Consider the following 21,216-nt stretch of genomic DNA (forward strand, 5'->3'; position numbering starts at 1 on the left):
CTCGGACAGCCGAACAAAGGCCAGCAGCTTCATGCCGAGGCCCAACAAAGACACAAAACCCGGCCAGGGGTCCTCGCAGAGGAAAAAGGGAAGAGAGGAGAATGAACAGAGCAGAAAAGAGCTGGAGGATAAGTGAGGATATAAGGTTGCCGTTAACAAAGTAGAGGACTCAAAGTTGCTCAGAGACTCTTTTCACCGTACTGTGATCTTGAGTGGTTATAGAATTATATAATTTACCTTTTACATACATAATAAAGCTTAGACTACTTGATTATTGCATTGAATCAGATGAGTTGTTGCCAGCAGCTAAACTAAAGGCATGAAGACGGCTAAGAAAAGTGTAATAAAATAGAAAAAATGTTGAAGCACCTTTCCATGGAAATACCAGGGACATTTAAAAAGGTCTATAATTCAGTATTTCAGTCACATCTTGGCTGCATCAAGCCCTCTGAAACCTCACTTTGAGAATCAGCGTTTAATGCATGCCGACAGACACGGCCCCTCCCACCCTAACCCACCCTCCCTCATGTCATCCATCATCATGGGGACATATGCTACTGTCTGAGACGTAAGCACAGCTTTTTTCTTCTTCTTTTATTTCGTGCTGGTGGGGGGAGCTTGTACTGTATGTGCAGGTTTGTATCTCCAGCAGGACTGTCCATCTGTCTGCAGGGAGGGGTCGGGGGGTCTCAACAGTTTACATCACAGGGTCTTAACTTACAGTCTGTACATCAGAAGCCATGTATTCCTGACAGCTGCAGAGCACGACTAACATAACAGCAGGTGGATGGAGCTGCATTAGAGCTATTGTTTAATTGCAGGCTCCTAATTAGAGACTTTCAGTTCATAATTATGCTTTTTAATGGAGCTTTGCTGTGAAACGTAGGCCAATAATGGGGAGACATTTGTTGTGTGGTACTGTTAAAACACACACACACACACAATTATTTTTAATCTAAAAACCCTTTTAGTGATTGCCATTGAAAAGTCTGACATTGTTTGCTTTCCTTCTGAGTCTTCTGATAAAGAATACACACACATACACGTCAGGGGGGCCGCTAAATACATTCCTTCAGCTTCTCAGGCAGATGTGGCGGTTCTCACCTGACTTCGATCTGGTGGAAGAGGTTGTGCCACCGCTGGTTGACCTCCTGCAGCGAGCCGTGGACCTTCGTCTGCTTGGCCTCGTCACTCGCCAACAACAGCTGCTCACCCAGGTGCTTCAGGTGGCTTTTATTCTCACTGAACAAGTTGATTTCCTCCATGCAGTCCTGTGGAAAACATGGTATGAATGAACACCTTGTGCTGCTTTGAAAAACATCATGTCCTGAAGAAAAAGAGAAGGAAAACTCTCACAAACCGTGTCTATAGAATACAGGTTGAACCGGAAATGAAACTCTTTGGATAGTTGTACGCGTTTGGGTTTTACAGTAGGCTGATTCATATGGATATTTTGTCAGTGATGTTTTATATGATGGATGTAAATTTCAACCGGAAAAGACAGTGTTTATGCCCAAAGCTCATGAAGCATAACATTAGTAAACTACATGTTTTATGCTCATTTGGCCAATCTGTTATTCTTTTAGAGCAAAGGACACCAAATAATAAGAGGGTATGACATCTTAGTTATGACATAATAGTGTCTATTAGAGAACATTTGAATGACCAGCACAACTACTTCAACTACTTCAAGTAAAGAGGAATGCTTCTAAGCATCAACAATACACTTTCCCTGTTCAGTGTCCCGTTCATTCAACCCACCAAACAGCTGTTTCAATGTCCTGGGAAGTGCCGTCTTTAGCTATCCAAATAATAAAGAGGGACTATCAAGTTCCACTAACTTTTCTCATCTCATCTAACAACTCAAAACAAGGATCCTGCAGCGTTCAAACCAATTATTATCTTGTAAATGAGCACACTTCATGATGAGATGGGAAGGTACAAAAGGCCTTTAGACACTGAAAGGAAAACGGTTGTGAATGAACAAAAGGGAAGTGCAGCCATCTCATTCCAGGCCACCATCTGTTATAAACCGCATAATTCATGTTGCTCATGTATGGAATTTAACCTACACAAGTGGGTCGATTGTTGGACTTACAGCATGTGTTATTCATGAGAATAGAGTGCGAGAAGTATCCAGTATAAATATGTTATAATGTACGTCAAGCATATCAATGAAATAATACCTGCAGTAAACTCTGTACACCGGTTCTTCCATGCAGAGAGGAAGATATTAACATTCATAAATTCTTGTACCTTCTTTAGTTTCTCCACCATTTCCTCGATGCTCAGCTCTCCGTTGTGGCACACCTTGTTCTCCATCTGAGTCAGCCAATCACAGAACTCTTTGTTCTTGTCGTTGAAGATGGTCCAGGCATTGAGGCGGTCTGCAATTTCTTGTCTGCGTAAGGACACCTATGAAGAGTGAGATGAGAGTCATTTAGCAACTCTGCACACGTTATGCTCGGCAGACCAATGTCAGTCCTGACAGGACACCTGTGGTGGCAACTGCAGTTAGAAATAGATCAATAAATGTTCATCTGTTGATAGATGAGTTTTGGTTGCACGAGCAACTTTTCGTGCAACTATCATGCTAGTTTCGGGTAACCAGATGACAAACCAGGGATTATAACGCATATACCGCACCAAGCACTAAACTTGATTTACAGCGTCTTAACAAACCATAAATCTGGCAACGTTTACACCAGCAAAATGAATGTGTTTCAGTTTCCAAACAGACTTACTGAGAACAACTGCACACAAAAATATCTGACAGCACATTTTGTAGATTAGAGCTTTGTGCAAAGGGACACAACACCTCGTAAAGTACTGAATAGAAGCACTGTTCAATACAACAGATTACATGGTACTGATGTGAATATTAATGGTTTTCTTTTAATACCAGTGCCATGTAATCTCTATCAGAATCAGTAATCAACTGAAATCCCTGAGGGACTCTGGCCGTTTGATAAAATTAACAAGGTCCATTTTCCTAATGACAGCTTAATGCCATAAGGAGGGGGCTGATGATCTTTTGGAGGTTAAAGGGCTTAGCGAGCCCACAAGGCATGTTTGAACCAGCTATATTTTACTGCTCGTTGGCATTTATTTGATTCAAATGAGCCCTGCTTTGGTTTTTATGTACTAACACTGCTGCGCTTTTTGGACTCTGGAGAATTTAGGGAGCATTGTGAGCCGCCGTCAGGTCTTTGGGCTTCCCCTGGAACAAAAGAGCCTGCCCCCTGAATCCCTTCAGCCCAGCCAGGCCATCTGCTCAGCGGACCCATTCCAGTGGCTTCCCCCACCTACAACCTGTTAACTATGCAGAGGAAAAGGTTGTAGCCCCCCAGGCATGTCAGGAATGAATAGGGATGAAGCATCTTGTGTATAATCTAACATCTGAAATTAGTTTGTCATATAGTTAGTATTTTTTTTTTAGCCATTTTGCAATGGCTTAAGTATGTACTTTGTTTTATGAAACAACAATGATTTAACTTATATACATGCATGTTGGCTTTTACATTTGATATGCAGTAACTAGAAAGCTTTTCCTTTCAAATGTAATAATGAAGTAGTCAGGATGAGCAGATACTATACCTACTACTGACAGATAACAAATAGACAACTACATCCAGAACACCAAACAACAGAAAGCACGCTGGCTGCTAAAGCTGCATCTGCAAATCCCAATAAGTCCTGCCAAGACAGGAGCAGGTGGAAGCCGCTAGTTCTGAGTGGGGACCCAATTAGCATGACTGCAATGATCCCATAACCCGAATAACGGACTGAGGCATGTCAAAACCGTTGGTTTGTAAAGAACAAGTGCGTGTTTGTGTTAAAGCCAAAAGACTTAGCTGTAGGAATTTGAACCCATGTCTATACAGTAGAGCTGCTTTCAGAAACAATGCAGTTACAGAATTAGCGGCTTGTTTCTGTTTGAGCGTTGATTGTTCTTAGCACAGTGCGTCAGAGCAAGGAGCCAATTACAACCTGAAAAGCTGTCAAGTGGCCTTTTCAAAACATTTGGGAAAACTGCATGAAGCCCCGCGTTTCTTTTCTTTCTGATCCAATCAGAAAAGACTCCATTTGAGTTAGAGGTAACCACATCGAGAACTGACCCATACAACACAGTAGTATCTAGTATACACAATACAATTGAGTTTTTGCCCTTTTGCAGTACAAATGTTCAGAAAACAAATTAGTTGGACCTGTATGGAGGCATGTTGTAAGTCGTGTTAACAAGAGGACAAGAAGTTGTCATTTTCCCTCCAAGAATCGGCACATGTTGCGCTTTTCTCAAACAAATGAGTGTGTGTATATGCGCGCGTGTGTGTGTTTGTGTGTTTAGACCCAGTGGTGCAGAGGCTTTGTGCTGCTGGTCAGTCTACGGGCAGCAACTTTTTCCTCTCCTTTCCCCCTCTTTCTCCCACTCCTTCCTCTCCACCTGCATCAGCTACACTCTCACTTTCTCTGGTTCACTTTATGGTCTCTCTTCTCTTCTGCTCCTTCTCTTTTTGTCAGTTCTCACCTTCATACACAGCTCTTCCCATTGCCCGTGGAGTTGCTCCAGCTGCTGCTCCAGCAGAGCAGAGTCCCCGGCCGCTACGTACTGGGACAGGTCCGTCTTCATGGTGGCCAATTCCCTAAATCCACCGGTCAAACGCTGCAGGAGGAGGTCTGTCTCCTGCATAACACACACATACACAGACGGCCGGCGAGTCAGACAGCCATGCACAAACTGCGCGGACACGCTTCTATACCTCTTTCTAGCTCGGACCGTCTAGATTAAAGGGCTGTGGACGGGACAGGGGGAGGGGATAGAAAGGGGGAGGGGAGTGAAAGCAGGGGGGTATTAAATAAAAGAAAGGGGGGTAAACCTCAGACGCGCTCTGGTGGGATGGGGGGTGGCTACTGATGGAGTTGAGGAGTGGGGGAACTTTGGCCAGTTTGCAGACCAGCTGACAAATTCATGCTGCTGATCTGTTGGAACTTAAGGCAACTTATGCTTTAACGGCATCCACATTATGAAATTATTACTAATTTTCATTGGGACAAAAACATTATTTGTATTTTTGGTGTTGTTGCAATTTCAGTCCATTGAGTTGGTTATTATATCATGTTATGCAATGAACGCAGTCACAATCAGAGCTTGGTTTCATGCAAATTCAAACATGGATACAATATTTTGGGGATTACATTACATTTACATTTGTGTACTTTTGGGAAAAATCTTCGGTGTCCTGCTAAATGAATGGCTGCAGTGATGTGGACTTATATTTGAGCCACAGGGACGTATCTAAATATATACACTCAGGTCACGAGTCCAAAAGAGACCCAAACGGTCAACTGTCGAGTCCTTACAATGAATTGAAGAAGTTAACAGTAACTGTGCAAAGAATACTGTTTTGAACTACTTTCCATGTTTCAATAGTAGGCAAAGTTGGTAAAATGAAATGATTTCTCATAACATTTCACCTATTATTATGCTTGTGCTCTATTATTATTCAACAAATGTAAGCTATAGTTTGGCACGGAGCAGCAGAGCCACTGATCTCGTATGTATCAGGAACAAATGGATCATTTCTGTGTCAATGTTCTATATTCAGGGCCGATGAAGGTCGTAAAAATGTGTTAATTTAAATGGGTGTGAAACAACTTCCTTCTATTATGAGTATGCAATGGCAGAAATACCAGGCGGTAGAATATAGTCACGGTTGCACGCAGACTAACTGTTTTGTAATTACCTGAGCAGAGTCCTGCGACCTCTCAGGCAGCGGCTGTTTCAGCGTGGTGTTCAGCTCATCCAGTTCAGACGTGATATCGGTTACCGCGTCCTGGCACTGAGTCCACTTCTTCATGAACAGCAGCAAAGAGAGGAGTTAGTTCAACCAATATATGACACGTTATGATCAGTGACCTGTAATGTTTAACCACAAAGGCCTGGGCTGCAATGAAAACCTGGGCAGTATATTTTGGGGAAATATGTTTTGAGAAACATCAATCACCACAGAGGCAACCTGCTTTTGTTACAGCTGTTATAGATGGTTTAGTTAGATCACAAAAAAGTGAAATTATAAAAAATAGCATGACTTTGTGTCCATCTGTGTTTTAAATTCAGAAAATATTTCCACAAACCTTTCATATGATGAAAAGAATACTGAATGAAACTAAAGCATTCATGTCAAATGCTGAAAGGAGCAGGACTAAACTCACTAATGAAGGACAAACTCGATGAATCCAACACCTTGTTGGTCTCTAGCTTGTCAGTTTTATTGTGCATTAATGCTGCAGTCTGTGTGATCTTTCACATGTGGCTCAGATGGATTTCCCTCTTTCCCCAGGGGGATCCTGTTTAGCCTGAAGGGGTTAGCGGCCCTCCTCTCTACCTCCTTCTGCTGATGAGAATCGTGGCATTGTGGTCCATGCCTACTGCTCATTATATGACTCACTTCTGTCATAATCATTGAATGTGCTGTAACTCTGTTACGTTGTTCTTTCTGTACACATGACATCTATGTGAGGTCCCGAGACAGGGATGTCGTATGTGTACGGATTGTAAAGCGCTTTTTTTTTAAATTTGTGGTTTTGGGCTATACAAAATAAACTGAATTGCATTGAACACAGCTTTCCCTGACCTTGCTGAGCACCAAAACATTTCAATACTGCATATCACGCAGCTCATGAATCTGGGCCGCACATCTGTGGTTCAGACAACACTGACCAATCAAAAAGGGTTTTACTAAAATATCTGAATAATATCTGAATTTACCCAACATTTATACAATTCTAAGTATGTCTATGATATGTATGTATATGTCTGATGCCTGTATGATATAGGAGTGCTGCTTTGTACAGTGATGGAATAAAAAGGGACAGACATCTCTGGATGTGGATCATGGATAGATTTGAGCTTCTCTTTGATCCCTCTTGGCTGGAGGTCTGTGTCAGGACAACACACCAGATTGTGTGTGTGTGTGTGTGTGTGTGTGTGTGTGTGTGTGTGTGTGTGTGTGTGTGTGTGTGTGTGTGTGTGTGTGTGTGTGTTGGGGTAGGATCAGGTCCTGGATATGTGTCATGTAAAGCTGACTCCTCCTACTCTGTTAATACTGTAACACATGCTCTTCACTTGGATTTTGTGAGTCCAAAGCTGCTTGATATTTGTGTGTTGTACTGGATTCTGCAATATCAAAATACTATTTCGAAACATTTGTTTCGACATCAGGCATAAAGCTAACAAAGAAGGTGAAGTTGACACCATGCACATTTTAAGAAATCAATGAGGTCCGTTGGTGGTAGTTGAAATATCTATATCTAAAGAAATATCATGAGCCCCAAAATAAACATAACCCATAACTCTTAGGAGCAGATCCAACTCCCAGGGCGGATACACACATTCTTTTTCACTTACATTAACATTTCTGTAGTTTTTGCTTTGAATGTTGAAAATAATCGATAAAAGTGTTTCATAGAAATATGTCTCTTACCTGAACGGCCGTGCTGACCAGGTCTCCTCTGCTCTCCAGCAGGGAGGTGCTTCGTTCCCAGGCCTCCTGTATGGCCTGAAGCTCTGACTGCAGCTGGCTCTGACACTCCGACTCAGTCATGGTTTCACATAAATGTCTGCCAGCCCCAAGCGTCTGGCTGTACACGGTAGAGTGCAGACCCAGAGCGTCTTTAACACACTTCGAAAGGGAACAACGGGAGATACAGGTTTTTTTTAATCATTGATCATTTTAAACCAATTCAATATTACATTTTGCACAATTTCACTTGCCCGTCACTATAAAATAATAATTTTGTTCATCACTGTAAGAAGCAGACTGTTTATTCTCACTGGCTTCCAAACATACTAACCTGGTAATCATCGGCGCAGCTTCTCCGCTGATGCAGAGCACACTGAGCAGGTCCAGCAGGGGGCAGCAAAGGGTCAACTTCCCTCAGCAGCCTCCACAAACGTTTTGAGCCATGATGGTAGACTCTCCATTGACCCAGTTGTTCTTTTGTTAAGGATCTGCGCTGGCCAGCCAACGCCAACGAGTTCAACCAGCTAATCCTCATGCGGGTCACTTGTGCCATGAGCTCAGATCTGTGAAGAAGAGCTTATGTTTTGTAAAAGATAAATCAACACATGAAATGGAAGAAGAAAAGTCACAAATGGGTCTGTTATAGTCCATTCCACAGGCAGTTGCTAATTCAACACAAACTCATCAGGATTTTAAGACAGCTTTCCTAAAGTAGCAATCCCATCAGTGGCAAGAGAAGAAACTTTCCTTTTTTAGCTTTCAAAGAAATGATTTAGAGACACTTTGGTGATGTTCCAGGATGGAAAACACCTGCACACACTGCATTTTTTTGTGTGTCAACAGCATAAATCTTATGTGTGAGTTAAGGAATCCAACCGGAAAACCTCAAATCTAATTACTTTATTAGATTTATGGAGAACGCAAACAACATAACGTATCAGCATGGATTCTGTCTCCAGTGTGGCTCCCAGACAGACCTGAATACTTTTTAAATAGCAACATTCTGAATACTTTTAATGAATTGATGAAGTACATTTTTTTTAGGAATCCATAAAAGTAAAGTCTGACTACCCACCCTAACTTAATATCTATTGTGTAACCACGAGTGCAGGAAAAAGTCACAACTCACATTAAAAGTACAGCTTCTTCACAGTGCACTTATTGAAATAGGTAATAACTCAGAATTATTATCATTAATATGTTAGTCCATCACTTACCTTTTCTCTCCCGTCTCAGTTTCCATGGACTCGACTGCATGACGGAGAAGACCCTGCACAAGCTGATGTCCAATCATGATTTCTGTCTCAAGCCTCTGTGGGAGTGAGACAGAAAGACCATTTGTAAGTTAATTAACACACTTTGCATCTAAATACCATTCACTATTGAAGACAAATGTTCTGACCTGGATCACAGTGATGCATTAACCCATAAAGACTGAATGCAAAATATGCCTTTGTGTTGATGATTGCTCATTAATTCAGCTGTCTCAAACAGCTAATTACTAAATATTTTTTTGTCAACGTGCTTGTCATCTGCAGAATACTGATGAGTGGTTAATATCAAATTCAGACTAATCTCCAGATGCAGTGTGGAAAGCCTTTAATAACAAACAATTAATCAGCAAATAATTTAACACTAGTTTTTCCATAACAAGTTAGAGTAGATGGCGACTTCACTTTGCTTTAAAAGACAATTCAATTTAAATGTATTTGTCAATACATTGTGCCAAGATGTGAACAACTTGAAGCACCCTGAAGTCCGTAATTCCCAGAGAATTATAGTCCTAAAGCCATTTAGACACTGGTCCTAGCTGGTCAGATACAAATCTAATCAATGTCTCTGAAATGAGAGAAGTGTATAGAATCTGAACAGTGTGACGTATGAAATGATGAAGTATGGTAAAGACCTTATGGACACTCAGCATGTCTCGGAGGCTGGAGAAACTTTGAATCTTTTGAGGCATTGAATCCTCCTCCAGCTTCTTCTGGATAGATGTCAGACTCTTACACTTCTCCGAGAAGGTCTGGGAACGCTGACGCTCAGCCTGCAGCTCTCTGGGAAAAGATAAAAGGACAATTAGACTTCAGCTGGAAGCTAAAATGGACACATCCACTGTATTCCATCAGAAAACAAACGAAGTCTTGCACATTTTGAAAAACAAAAGACAATGTGATATATCTTATCTGCGAGAATAACTGAATGAATTAATAAAAACATTTTAACAAACTCTTTTGCGAAGCTTCAAATAGTGAGAAAATTGCAGACTTGTTTTTATTTTTTCCCTGAACTCTCTCACCTGTTCTTGTCAGATGTGCGAGTCATGCTTTCAACCCATTGCTTGCTGAGCATGTGCAATCTCTCCGTCTCATGGCTGTTAAGGGTCACATAACAACTCATTTCCCGGACTTCAACCAGTGAGGGAAACAGATCACTGAGCTCCAAGAGAACCTCCTATTCAACCAAGAAAAAAAAAACAGCACATTTACAATTCACTGTGGGCCTCCTTCATACAAAACTGAGTTGTGAAGCCAATGGCGAAGCAACTTCAACTTAACAGAGATCAATCATCAATTATTATACATAGCTTCAAGACTAACTAACTTTTAGACTAACTTCAAAACTATACACCAATATAATAGTATAAATGATGCTGAGTGTAAAGATACGTGTCTAGCCCGTCTATTTGGGTTAATATATTGCAGTTCTGCCATCCATGAACTCTCCTCCGCAGTTTAAAAGCCTCTCTTTTTAGAAGAAGAAGTATAGAAGTATTGTCCAGGAAAGTTTATTTATGGGCCATAATAAAGTTTCAAACCAACCTTCATTGAATCTGTGTCATCGAACCTGGTCAAACATTTGTCTTGAGTGCTTTGTGTCTGCTTATCAAGGGCCTCCAGTCCACTATGAAATAGTTTCTGTTGCTCCAAATCTTCCTGCACAAAGAAATGGGATGATGATAATGATACTCATCTGGATTTGTGAAATTTGAACATTAAGCAACAGCCTCATATTAAATGTACATTGTGTTAGTCACTGTACATATGAACTTTCAACAAGTATTGAACTGTGGAGGAAACCAATAGTTCTACTATTGTAGTAAAATGAAGGTGATATTTCCACGTATTTCCTCACCTGAAGACTTCTCTTTGTTCCTGAGATCGACTTGTTCAGCAGCAGCACGTCACGTGACAGCAGTCTGGTCTCTGACTGGATTAAACTTGTGGCCAGTGGTTCTAGCCGTTCAGTGAGAGGCTTGCAAGCCAGAAGCACATCTCCCACACTGCTTTGCAAATCCTCAGCAGCATTCTGCAACTTCTGGTGTGAAAAAAACCCAAAAACAGTTAGATGAAGGAATGAGAAGATACGATCTGTTTCTAATCTGTTTGTATATTTACTTTTATTTACTAACTGTGACCTTTAATCGTATTCCATTACTTTGAATTTCCATTCCATCATCTTTAAAACTTTTTTCATGTCCATTAAAATACTCAAGAAGATGAATTCTTTTGTTGAAAAATAGAAATATTTCCCCCCACAAATGGTTGGTATTCCAAAATACACCATTTAGTGTACTTTTGGAGTGGGGTGAAAATGGAAATAGATGGCATAAATGGATCCTTGTTATTTGTAATAATGCAGCATCTGAACTACGGCAGGTCCAAATGGAGGAGATTGGGTAAACGAACACGAAGCAGAGCCTCGCTAATATTTCTAAGTGCATGTTGCCTGTGTCTTTCCGAGAATACAACAGGAGTCATTGAGAAACACTTTGAATGAAATTCTGAGATACAAGTCATAGAGTACACGATGAGTCAGTTAAAAATATATTTTTTTAAAAACAAGAGGTTGAAGACGCCTCGACGTTAATGCTCAACATGCTGTTTGTTGCATTATTCTCCAAAAGGCCAGACAAACAAAATGTCACGTGAAGAAGCAGTAAGACAACGAGTGTGAACGCCAAACCAACCTCAGCAATGCAGAGGTTGGTAATTAGTTGTAATTAACTGGTAACGTATATCTCATATTCATAAATTACTTTCTTGCTTTTATACACGCCTCATCAAATAGTGGACTGGTCGCTACCACATCATGTAAAAGGTCTCGCTCGCTCAGTACACATATCTACATATCTCACCTCCACTGACTGAACCTTGGCCTGTGTTTCCGGCCGAGGTGAAGATCTCGACAGCTCCTCCCACTGATGCCCCAGTGTTTGCAGGTGAAGGGAGCATCGGTCAGACAGGTGAGTGTATTCCTGCCAGAGAGAAATTGTCTCTTCGGTCCTCATGCGCTCGCTCTTTAACTCCTGCACCGCGTCCTTCCACCTGAACACAATACATTACGACTCTATAATGAGTGTGCTTTCAGAAAGGCCATACAATTATCTGATTGAGTTGATCATCATTTTAATGACATTCGCAAAATGGAAAATGTGCACTGTGAATACATGTTAGGATTATGTGTACTGGCTGAAAAAAAACCTTCAAACCAAATCACCAAATTTGGAGATGCACGTTTTTCACGAGACAGAGATTTTCAGATTTTTTTTTGTCTTCTTTAAGTTTGATCCACTGATCTGATGTGTGTTTCTGTAATTTCAGGCCACTGACCGTTTTCGCTCTCCACTCATTTGATCCTCCAGAGCCTTTGCTGTTCCACGATGAAGAGTCTTCACAAGACTCTGATAGGATTTGTCCACGGATGCCCAAAGAGTTTCTCCTTTTCTGGCCTTCTCCTGGATATGCTGTGCACAAAATTATATTTTCACTTCAAAGATGTACAGTATGTACTAAGTATAGTGACCGGGGTCTTGATGTCCATGAACGCCCACACCTTTACTGAATCCGTCTCAGCTAAATGAAAGGGCTTTAAACTTCATTGTGCTAATTATCTGCGTCAGAATGCTAAAAACATGTTCTTTTTTCTTGCTGCTGTAAAGTCTTTATGTGACATGACGGTCAGGACATGTGCTCACCTCAAGGAGGTCCACGTGTCCTTCTGCCTGCTTCAGTGAGAACAGAGGCTGATGCTGAAGAGCACAGCGCACCCTGGTGGTGTGCACAGAAACAACCCTCAGATCGCTCTCAAAACAACTCCACTCCTCCACGTTCTGTTGAAGAGCTGGTTGCAGAGCTTCCATCTGTAAATGAGCACAAAGGATGTTTGGTGAGGCAGTATCCTGTACTTATCCAACACTTTTACTTCTTAAGAAATCTGGTAGCATAATATTTTTTGTCTTCAATTTCATGTCGAACTTAAACGTTAAAGCTAAAAAACTTGAAGTAAATAATTAATTAATTCAGCTGCTTCAGCTGAAAGCAGCATTACAAACACACTTAAGTTGCAGGATAGAAAACCAACAATAAAAAAAAGAAACAAAAACACTGTAGATTATTATTAACTGACAACCCTTGCACATTTCATAAATATCATTTGAGTCATTGAAAAGGGATCTTAAGTATGTCATCACAAATGGCACACATTTTTCTGTCTAATTGACAGATATATTTTTTACCTGTTTACTAAGATCCACACAAGCATGACACACACTCTCTGTCCAGCCAGAGAAAGAGATATCACACGGGTGATCCTCATCCTTTTCAACATGCACTCTCATGAGTTTCAACTCCTGCAAAGCTGCAGACGCCTCCTTCACTCTGCTCACAGCAGCCTGAAAGAAAAACAAGAGCGGCCTCAAGATCAGAGGACAGCTGCAGGAGTGTCACATCAAATATACACCTGTTTACATCTCGCTACTGTACCTCCAACTCCAGCAGAGCCTCACGAGCCCCAGTTTGACTGGTGGGCTGTTTCCATTGACTAAGCTGCTTTTTCTGCTGTTCTGTCCAACTGTGAAGACGCTGTAAACGCCTCTCTCGGTCTGCACATGTGTGACGCATCTGTTCAGCTTCACGGGTCTGGGAGGACAATGCCAAACACCAGTTGATTCATGCAATCGCAGTCCGAAATAAATACTTTTCTTTTTATTCACTTTGTAGTCACAAAATACATCTTCTTCCATTGATGTTGGCATAATGTGTGGTATGTCTCTGGTTTGACTGATGGGTTTCAGTTTCTAAAATAGACCATTAGCCAAATATTTGTGCAAATAGAAACTAGTTGAGTTTTTAATGACAAGAAACCCAACTTTGTATTTTTTAATTTGTTTGTATGGAAACAGGCACCCAGATCCAGATCTGACCCGCCCAACTGAACTGTTTTTTTTTGCCTCTTTCACTACATTTCCCACATGCTAGTTGGTTAGCACTGCATACAAATATTATTAGGCAAGAAGAAAAAAAAGAAGCAAAGGTCACAGTTGCATCATTACATTTCAGATTCTACATGTAAATCATTAGCTGAAGAACAGACCTCACTCTCCAGCGCTCTCTGAAGATGCAGCCACTGTCGTCTGAGGGCTCCAAGTTTCTCTGCAAACATTGTACGTTCTGATTGTAGAGCGCGAATGTCCAGTCCCTTCGCCTGAGGCCCAGACTGACAGAGGAAATCAAGAAGGAGCAGCCCATTGACAATGCCTGTCTTTAGCTCCTGAGAAAGCATAGAAATAAATCAATACAAATGTGCACATAAATAAATCAGATTGTGGAGGTAAGTGAATTTGATTCTAATTACGGGTGTCTGACCAGAAACCTATTTCTAATGTTATGAATTTCCTTTGTAAATCATTAGTAGTGCTTTTATTGCATTAATAAACATTGGATTTCAGTAAAAGTATGTATTCTGAAGCATATTCTGTCAATGTTTTACAAGTTATCCCCATCAAAAGAGAGCTTAAGCTTTAATTTATGTTTCGTTATACAGAAAATGGCACCAAATGGTTATTTTGTTGACATAAAGTCAATGCAGAAAGGAAAGGATGAACAAATGTTTTTTGAGATGCTTATTCACTGAATGCGAAGCACATTTATCTAAAATTGAAATACTCATTTAAATTGAAATGCTCTTGAAATAAATGCACACAATAAAGTCAAGTGGACTGTAGAGGTGTAAGTACCTGGTAGTGTTGCAGAAGTTCAGTGATCTGAGCTGCATCTTTGGCCTTGAGGACAGTTTCTTTCTCCTGGTTCAGCCGAGCCTCAAGCTTCTTCAGCCAGTCCTCCAGGTCAGGCAGCAGCTTTACCGGCGGCCACGCTGCCAGCAGCCGCTACAACATAGAAGAAAGACATTTAAACTTTACATTTACTTCAGTCAGACAATAAAAAACTGTTTCATTTCAAAGGACTTGTGTGTCTGTCTCTTGTGGGTTTTCCAACAGTGTTAGACATCAAAGTGGATCTTAAAAAGGACTGGTGGAATATTTATTATAATGCAGTTATCTGGTTTCTTTCACTGGTAATAAATAGCAAAGAGGTGAAGGACATTTTTTTTACATTCATCCTCACTAAGTCCTCCCAAACTCCCGGTCCTTAAACACCCCAAAACAGATTCCAACAGGGTTTACACTCCCCTTCACTAGAGGAGATTTCTCAATGCCTAATTATTTTTGAAAACCAACAGCACATAAATATAATGTAGACCAGAATACTCTAATAAAGATAGAAATAGTTTGTGTATAGAACATTTGATGCAATAATGTATGGAGGTCACCCTGACCATTGCATCATTTCTATAAGGTAGTGTATGAATATACCACAAATATACCACAGTGCAACTACCTTATATTTGAAACCTCTTTTTTCTGCAACACACGTGACAACTCTTTGGATAATGTGTACCTGCTGCAGGCGGTCTTGTACTGAGGAAAGGTCAGAGGTCAGGCGGGTCCAGCTGCCCTCCTGCTGGGTGAGCTGAGCTCTCAGCCCAGGACAGTCAGCTTCCCTCAGGTGGAGCAGCTTAGTGGCTTCCCTGGATGCCGACGCCCTCTGGACCGACATGGCTTCAATCTCCACGTAGAAGTCCTGAGGGAGGAGAACACAACACCAAAAAATTGGGAATTATGCATTTTAAACGGTTGGCTGAGTTTACCAAGCTCTGCATCCTGAGGTGGATTGATCTTTGTTGTGGTCATTTAGAATATAACAGTTTATATTTCTGCTGCTCTTTGGCATTCATATAACTCTATGGGGCTCCAAACTATACAACCAAACTTAAAATGGTGTGTTATTTTCCCCCATGTTGACATGTTCCCCCTGTTCTCTGTCTTCTCTTTAGACACGTGATGAGTAGTCAAAACAGCAATACCAGCAGCTCAATCAGATTGTTGCAAATGCACTCCTGGTTCAGATCCGAAGTGTCGGCCAGGTTTGACCACATCTTCTGTTTTTTGTTGGCACCAACCAGCCATTCCCTGACCGAGGAAAAGTCAGTCTGGAATCTGTGGGGAGGATGAGAAAAACCAAAAGCTCATCCAGTGGGGTGGAACATGACTGCTCCTTCACAAAGAGTGAGTTACGGACCTGGAAACGGGTCAATACTGCTTTAGAAGAATGGAGACACTTTTCAAATGTCCCACTTAAGTTCTTTTACTAAATCCAAGATAATATCTTCAGAATTAGATTTTTTTAAAACATTCTCAAGAAGCTGTATATATATATATATATGTATATATATATATATATATATATATATATATATATATATATATAACACTATAATGGATTTGAGTTTAAATTTACTTTTTTTCAAATGGACTGCAGCAGAATTTGACTCAAAATGCTATCAAGCCCCTCAATAATATACTAAAGAGATTTAGATTACTAAGATTCAAATTCGGTCTGGACCTCAATGTATGCAGTTATTACAAATCATATCAGGTTTCCAGGTCATACATACTAGACTTGTAAAAAGATGGCTGATGTTGCTTATTTCAACATACAAGATCCATTACGTTTTTACATTGCAAACCCTGAACCAAACAGTATTCATGAATAAACTAACTGACGTGGTTTTACATACAATACAACTCGTCAAACGGCTCAGACTGCTTGATTGACATTGATAGCTAATAAAGTCCTTCACTGTAAAGATGTCCAAAATCTATCTTTTTTTTCTTTTAACATAAATTGTAAGGTGGTATTTTGAGACTGTCCCACCTGTCCTGGCTGTCCTGGATATCTCTGCAGCGTCGACTCTCCTGCTCTGTCCGTCTGTAGGCACTGAGCCATCGCAGCTCCAGAGCGCCTCCTGCTTGACCAACTCTGGCAGCAAACTCTGGATCTGTCTGCAGCACCTTCCCCTGATCCAGGAGCAGTCCTAAAGCAGCTCTGCTGTCATCCAGCTGGACCAGTGTTTGCTGGGTGAAACGGAGAACCAACGGTGCTTATGTTGAGTTTACATCAAACTCTGTCAGATTCTCTTGACCAGCCAACAAGTTAACGTTTGAAGAAACAGCATGGGCCGACTGGTGAGGACGAAATGCTGCTCGAGAGCATAAGTTTGTGAAATGTAAAATAACGTGAAGACAGCAGAGGTTGACAAAAAGGTGAAAAGAAGACAGAGGGAAGAATAAACATGAACACAGAGAAAACAAACCAACTAAACTATTACCCATGTCACAATATCCTTGATTCTGACTCCAGCCACTGCTGTGGCATCAGCTCTTTGTCTCTCTAAACATGTCTTGGTCCCGTCCAATCTGACTGTGAATACAATATCAGTTGCTGGATTTTGGTCAGAACTTATCCCCACTGTCTTTACCAAAGTCCATGTCTTTGTCTAGAGGTGACCGAGAAATGTAAAAGTCATAAAGACTTGATTTTATGACTGGGCACATCTGAGAAGCCAGGACCCAAATACCCATCAGCGTAGCTTTCTCTTACTTATAAAAGTACTACACACAATAATTATTTTCATTTTTTGCAGGAAGGAATCCACACTTGATCATCCTAAAACGGTTTATTAGCCATGTTAATATTTGATGTTTGGTTCTTTTTATTCAAGTGAATAACTGGCCAATGATTCAATTTTGTTGGAGTTGAGTTACATTTTTTTTAGGGACAGTTAAAAAAAGTACAGAAACTTTTCTCCCACACATGTTCAAAATGAGTTCTTTTGTGTTGATGTATTAACACATCAGTGTTAAAAAAAACAACAACTACAAAAGGAGTTCATCAGTTGCATCTTAATTATGTTTTTAAAAATATTTATTTAAATAAATAAGGTTCCTCTCGTGTTGATGTATCTCAAAAGAGACACATCAACACAAAAGAACCAAAAACATGTTGGCTTTAAAAAAAAGTATAACTATCGTTTTCTCTCAGCTGGAAGAAAGTTTTCTCTCTTGCCCTCAGTGAGCTCCCATCACCTTCCGATGATATTAACCATATATACAGTAGTTTGTGTTGTCTAGAGGCTGTTTGAGCCATGCAGGGAAATGTTGGAAATCAGTAACAGAAGTCTGAGAGAGCAAAACAATTCTATATGTTTGTATGACAGGGTTTACCTGGCAGGCAGCTTGTCGGTGCTGTGCTAACCTCTCGTTGTCTCCCTCTGGTTCCCCGCTGCTGATGAAGGCTTCAAAATCATCCAACAGCCCGCCAAGTCGACTACAATTATCCTCCCAGCGGGTCCACTCCTACAGCAGGTCCAACCATAAACCCACATATTCGTTTTGACATTTGATTTGTGAGCACAAACATTAAGTACAAGGGTTTCAACAATTTTTCCAAGTATTCTACATGAAATAAATTCCAGATTTGGTATGTATGAATTCATATGGCCCTCAGCAAATGTGTAGTACAAACCTGGATTCTCCTTTGAGAAGCCACTTCCTGTTCCAGAGCCTGTTGCTGCAGAGTTTTGGCTCTGACTTCCAGCTGTACCCGCTCATCCTCTTGACACTCGAGTGCTTTTGGCTCACGTTGGAACAGATGCTGCACAAAAGCCAACTGAGACCTGAGGACCCGCAGGAGCTTCTGGATCACCAAGAAAGATTTATGACAGAAGTGAAGTGAAATAATTGCACGGTCGGTCTGATAAAAAATAAAGACAGGGCAGAGAAGACAGGCACTGACTGAGGTCTGAATATTGTTGTGTGAACTTTAATCATTAGTCATTTTAGTTCTGGGTGTCTCTTGGAAAACCATCTACACACTCTTGGGAAGGTGCCTAGTTTAAATCAAGCCTTTGCTTGCTTGTTGAAGAACTTGCTGAAAGCGCAGTGAGATACCTTGTGTCTGCAGAGAACGGCTTGAAGTTGGCTGCAGTTGTGAACACGGCTCATCTGGCCTTCTGTTATGCATTCTTCACCAAGTTCCAAGAGGCGAGTTATCCCCTGAAGTAAGGACCAGGAGGCTTGCTGGAGCTTGGCTTTTACCCCTGGACTCTCCCTTTGATGTCGGCCTAGCACACACTGCTGAGAGATACAGAAAAGCACAAGTTGAAGGAAAACACTATTGACTTTTAAAACAAATCCTATATCTCTCCTACTTTGACATTAGTTTGTAATTATTGCTGGCAGAATGTGTTTTTTTCTGTGATGGGTCTAGATAAAGCCACATTTTACTGAGTATTACGCGATTTTTTTTCTTCTTAGGAAAACTAGCAATTAATTATGCCACCCACATTAGGTCAATACGCTTTTTAATTTAAATTGTCTTTTTTCTTGTGTAATTAAAAGCAGAAATTATAACATAGCAGTTATAGCTCACCAATTAGACCTGGTTTGTTATATAATATTGTTTTTATGAGCATTTCAGATCGGTATTCACTGGGTATGTTAAAGCAGTGCACATGTACAAAGGCAAACATGCATAAACACACACACAAAAACCTGCAAAGCACTGGTTACCTCCAAACTGGGAGCATCCTTAATGCTCGGGAACATCTCACTTAGTCCCAGTTCAAACTCGTCCAAATTACACAGCTGGTTGGAGGCACGCTCCTGTGTGACAAAAGGTACTGTGTTGTTTCAGTGCTGGAAAAAGTATCCATCATTTGCTAAATAAAAGTACAAATATGACAATGTAAGAAAAGTTATCTGCACAACAATGATTGCATTGTCTATGACAATTACAATTGAATACGTTGCAGCCATTAAGAATATAAAATAATGTATTCCAAAGCCACATTTCAGCTAAAAGGCTATTATTGCTGTGAGAATGTATCAAACTCTGTTTTCAAACCTGATGTTGGTATGTGTGTCCCAGATGTTCAATGACCTGGTTGTGGGATGAGGTGGAGACCAGCTTGACCATTTGTAAACAATCCTGAAGGGAGGTCAAACAGCAGAGCGCTTCTGGGTTTTCCCTCAAAAGTGCAGGTTTGGTCCCTGACTCCACTTTTCTCAACAACTCACACAGAGTCACCAGCTCAGTTGATACACACTACGCAGGGATTTAGTCAGAAAAAGACAAAAACAGAGCTTTTAGAATCAGAGAGGGAGAAACATGTATATTTTTTGGCAGAATTTACGTAATACAGAGAGGCCTGAATGTGCAGTTATGTTGGTTATACTATGTGTGTGTGCGTGAGGAGCATTATGGTCGGTCACCTCCTGCTGCAGCAGCCTCAGCTGGGGGTCGTCATCACCAGGAGTTAACAGGAGGTCAGTCAAAGCGTCCAGGCACAGGAGGACCTTCCGTGTAGCCTCGTACAACCCCTCATTCACACCTGGAGAGCTCACCTGGGAAACATTCAAACGCATGGTGATCACTATCAAGACACTGTAACAATGCAACAAAACAGGTCTTTTAAATATGGCTATAACAAAATACATCTAATACCTCTATATATTTGCAGTTTCTTTGAATTAAATCCTTTGGATTACCTTGTTAAGCCACTTAGAAGCATGTTAGCTGATCATTTGTGGGACAATTTATTAAAAAAACGGTTTATTTTTAAAAAGACTGAATCTCTAACAAGTCATTTTGATGAGATACACGCACGTTTGCTGAGATTTCACCACATCTACTATTCTACGTACTATTTGTCTCATCATGGCGATGCACTCATGTGTCCGCTGCAGAACAGCAGAAGCAGACCCGGTGGATATCAGCTCACTTTCTGAGTCCTAAACAAAAACAAAACATTTTGGTTTAAGTTTCAAATGGAGTGGAAGAAAAAAAAGATGCAAGGAGAGAATACCTGGACAGAATGTAAGGAGTTAAAACCAAGTGAGACCTTCATTTTAAGGGCTGTTGTTTAAAGATTCAATGCTTCATTCATAACGATTAGGCTACATTACCTTAAAGTATAGTAAATATTATATAATTTGTAGAATACAATTCCAGTGGTGGACTGAATCCGACTCGTAAATGTATTAAAAAAAGATAGATGGAATCTTTTCCATTGAATGTTTTTTATTTAATGAAATAATCTGCTTCAATCTATATTTGTTGACGATGTTAAGCCTTAAGCCTTAAGTGTCTCACAGAAGACAAAACCTTCTCTTCCTCATCCTTTACTACAGTAAAGGATGAGGAAGTAGAGTACAAATGTGGCGCCCACTGTTGCTGAGGATAAAGATGACAAAGTCAGTGTCTTTGCATCCACTTCTTTGAAATTAGAAATTCTATCTATTATGGTCCCATCTCATCCGCATCACGTCTCCTCATAGGAATACCATCCCAAAATGTATATCCTCCCACCTTTACATGGGTCCCTTCGTCCCCAGGGCAGATTTGATGCTCTGTCTTCACTTTTTTCAAGGTGGTCAGTTTTTGGGAGATCTGGATATGAAGTCGACTCCACCTTATCTGTTCCTCGTCAACTTCCACCTGTCCAGCCAAGCTGA

At 40.7% G+C, this 21,216-nt stretch overlaps 1 protein-coding gene across 1 annotated transcript in view; it reads right to left on the reverse strand.

Annotated features, from left to right (window-relative positions):
- Positions 1–21,216, reverse strand: part of syne2a (spectrin repeat containing, nuclear envelope 2a) — a 77,911-nt gene that overhangs the window by 11,004 nt on the left and 45,691 nt on the right. Inside the window, exons 72-100 of the mRNA XM_068577147.1 lie at positions 21,071–21,212; positions 20,407–20,493; positions 19,975–20,106; positions 19,607–19,807; positions 19,273–19,365; positions 18,652–18,837; positions 18,227–18,397; positions 17,926–18,057; positions 16,577–16,776; positions 15,726–15,858; positions 15,260–15,442; positions 14,539–14,688; positions 13,896–14,072; positions 13,286–13,441; positions 13,039–13,194; positions 12,499–12,663; positions 12,134–12,267; positions 11,659–11,848; positions 10,656–10,838; positions 10,343–10,456; positions 9,820–9,974; positions 9,430–9,577; positions 8,741–8,835; positions 7,855–8,086; positions 7,485–7,682; positions 5,745–5,852; positions 4,529–4,684; positions 2,257–2,415; positions 1,105–1,271 (exon numbers count right to left, since the gene is read on the reverse strand). Of these exons, the coding sequence (XP_068433248.1) occupies positions 1,105–1,271; positions 2,257–2,415; positions 4,529–4,684; positions 5,745–5,852; positions 7,485–7,682; positions 7,855–8,086; positions 8,741–8,835; positions 9,430–9,577; positions 9,820–9,974; positions 10,343–10,456; positions 10,656–10,838; positions 11,659–11,848; positions 12,134–12,267; positions 12,499–12,663; positions 13,039–13,194; positions 13,286–13,441; positions 13,896–14,072; positions 14,539–14,688; positions 15,260–15,442; positions 15,726–15,858; positions 16,577–16,776; positions 17,926–18,057; positions 18,227–18,397; positions 18,652–18,837; positions 19,273–19,365; positions 19,607–19,807; positions 19,975–20,106; positions 20,407–20,493; positions 21,071–21,212 (4,503 nt within the window). The remainder of the gene's footprint in view (positions 1–1,104; positions 1,272–2,256; positions 2,416–4,528; positions 4,685–5,744; positions 5,853–7,484; positions 7,683–7,854; positions 8,087–8,740; positions 8,836–9,429; positions 9,578–9,819; positions 9,975–10,342; positions 10,457–10,655; positions 10,839–11,658; positions 11,849–12,133; positions 12,268–12,498; positions 12,664–13,038; positions 13,195–13,285; positions 13,442–13,895; positions 14,073–14,538; positions 14,689–15,259; positions 15,443–15,725; positions 15,859–16,576; positions 16,777–17,925; positions 18,058–18,226; positions 18,398–18,651; positions 18,838–19,272; positions 19,366–19,606; positions 19,808–19,974; positions 20,107–20,406; positions 20,494–21,070; positions 21,213–21,216) is intronic.

The sequence above is a fragment of the Clinocottus analis genome, unplaced genomic scaffold, assembly GCF_023055335.1.
Source record: "Clinocottus analis isolate CAN_PGR_092001 unplaced genomic scaffold, fCliAna1.0.p SCAF_15, whole genome shotgun sequence".
NCBI lineage: Eukaryota > Metazoa > Chordata > Actinopteri > Perciformes > Cottidae > Clinocottus > Clinocottus analis.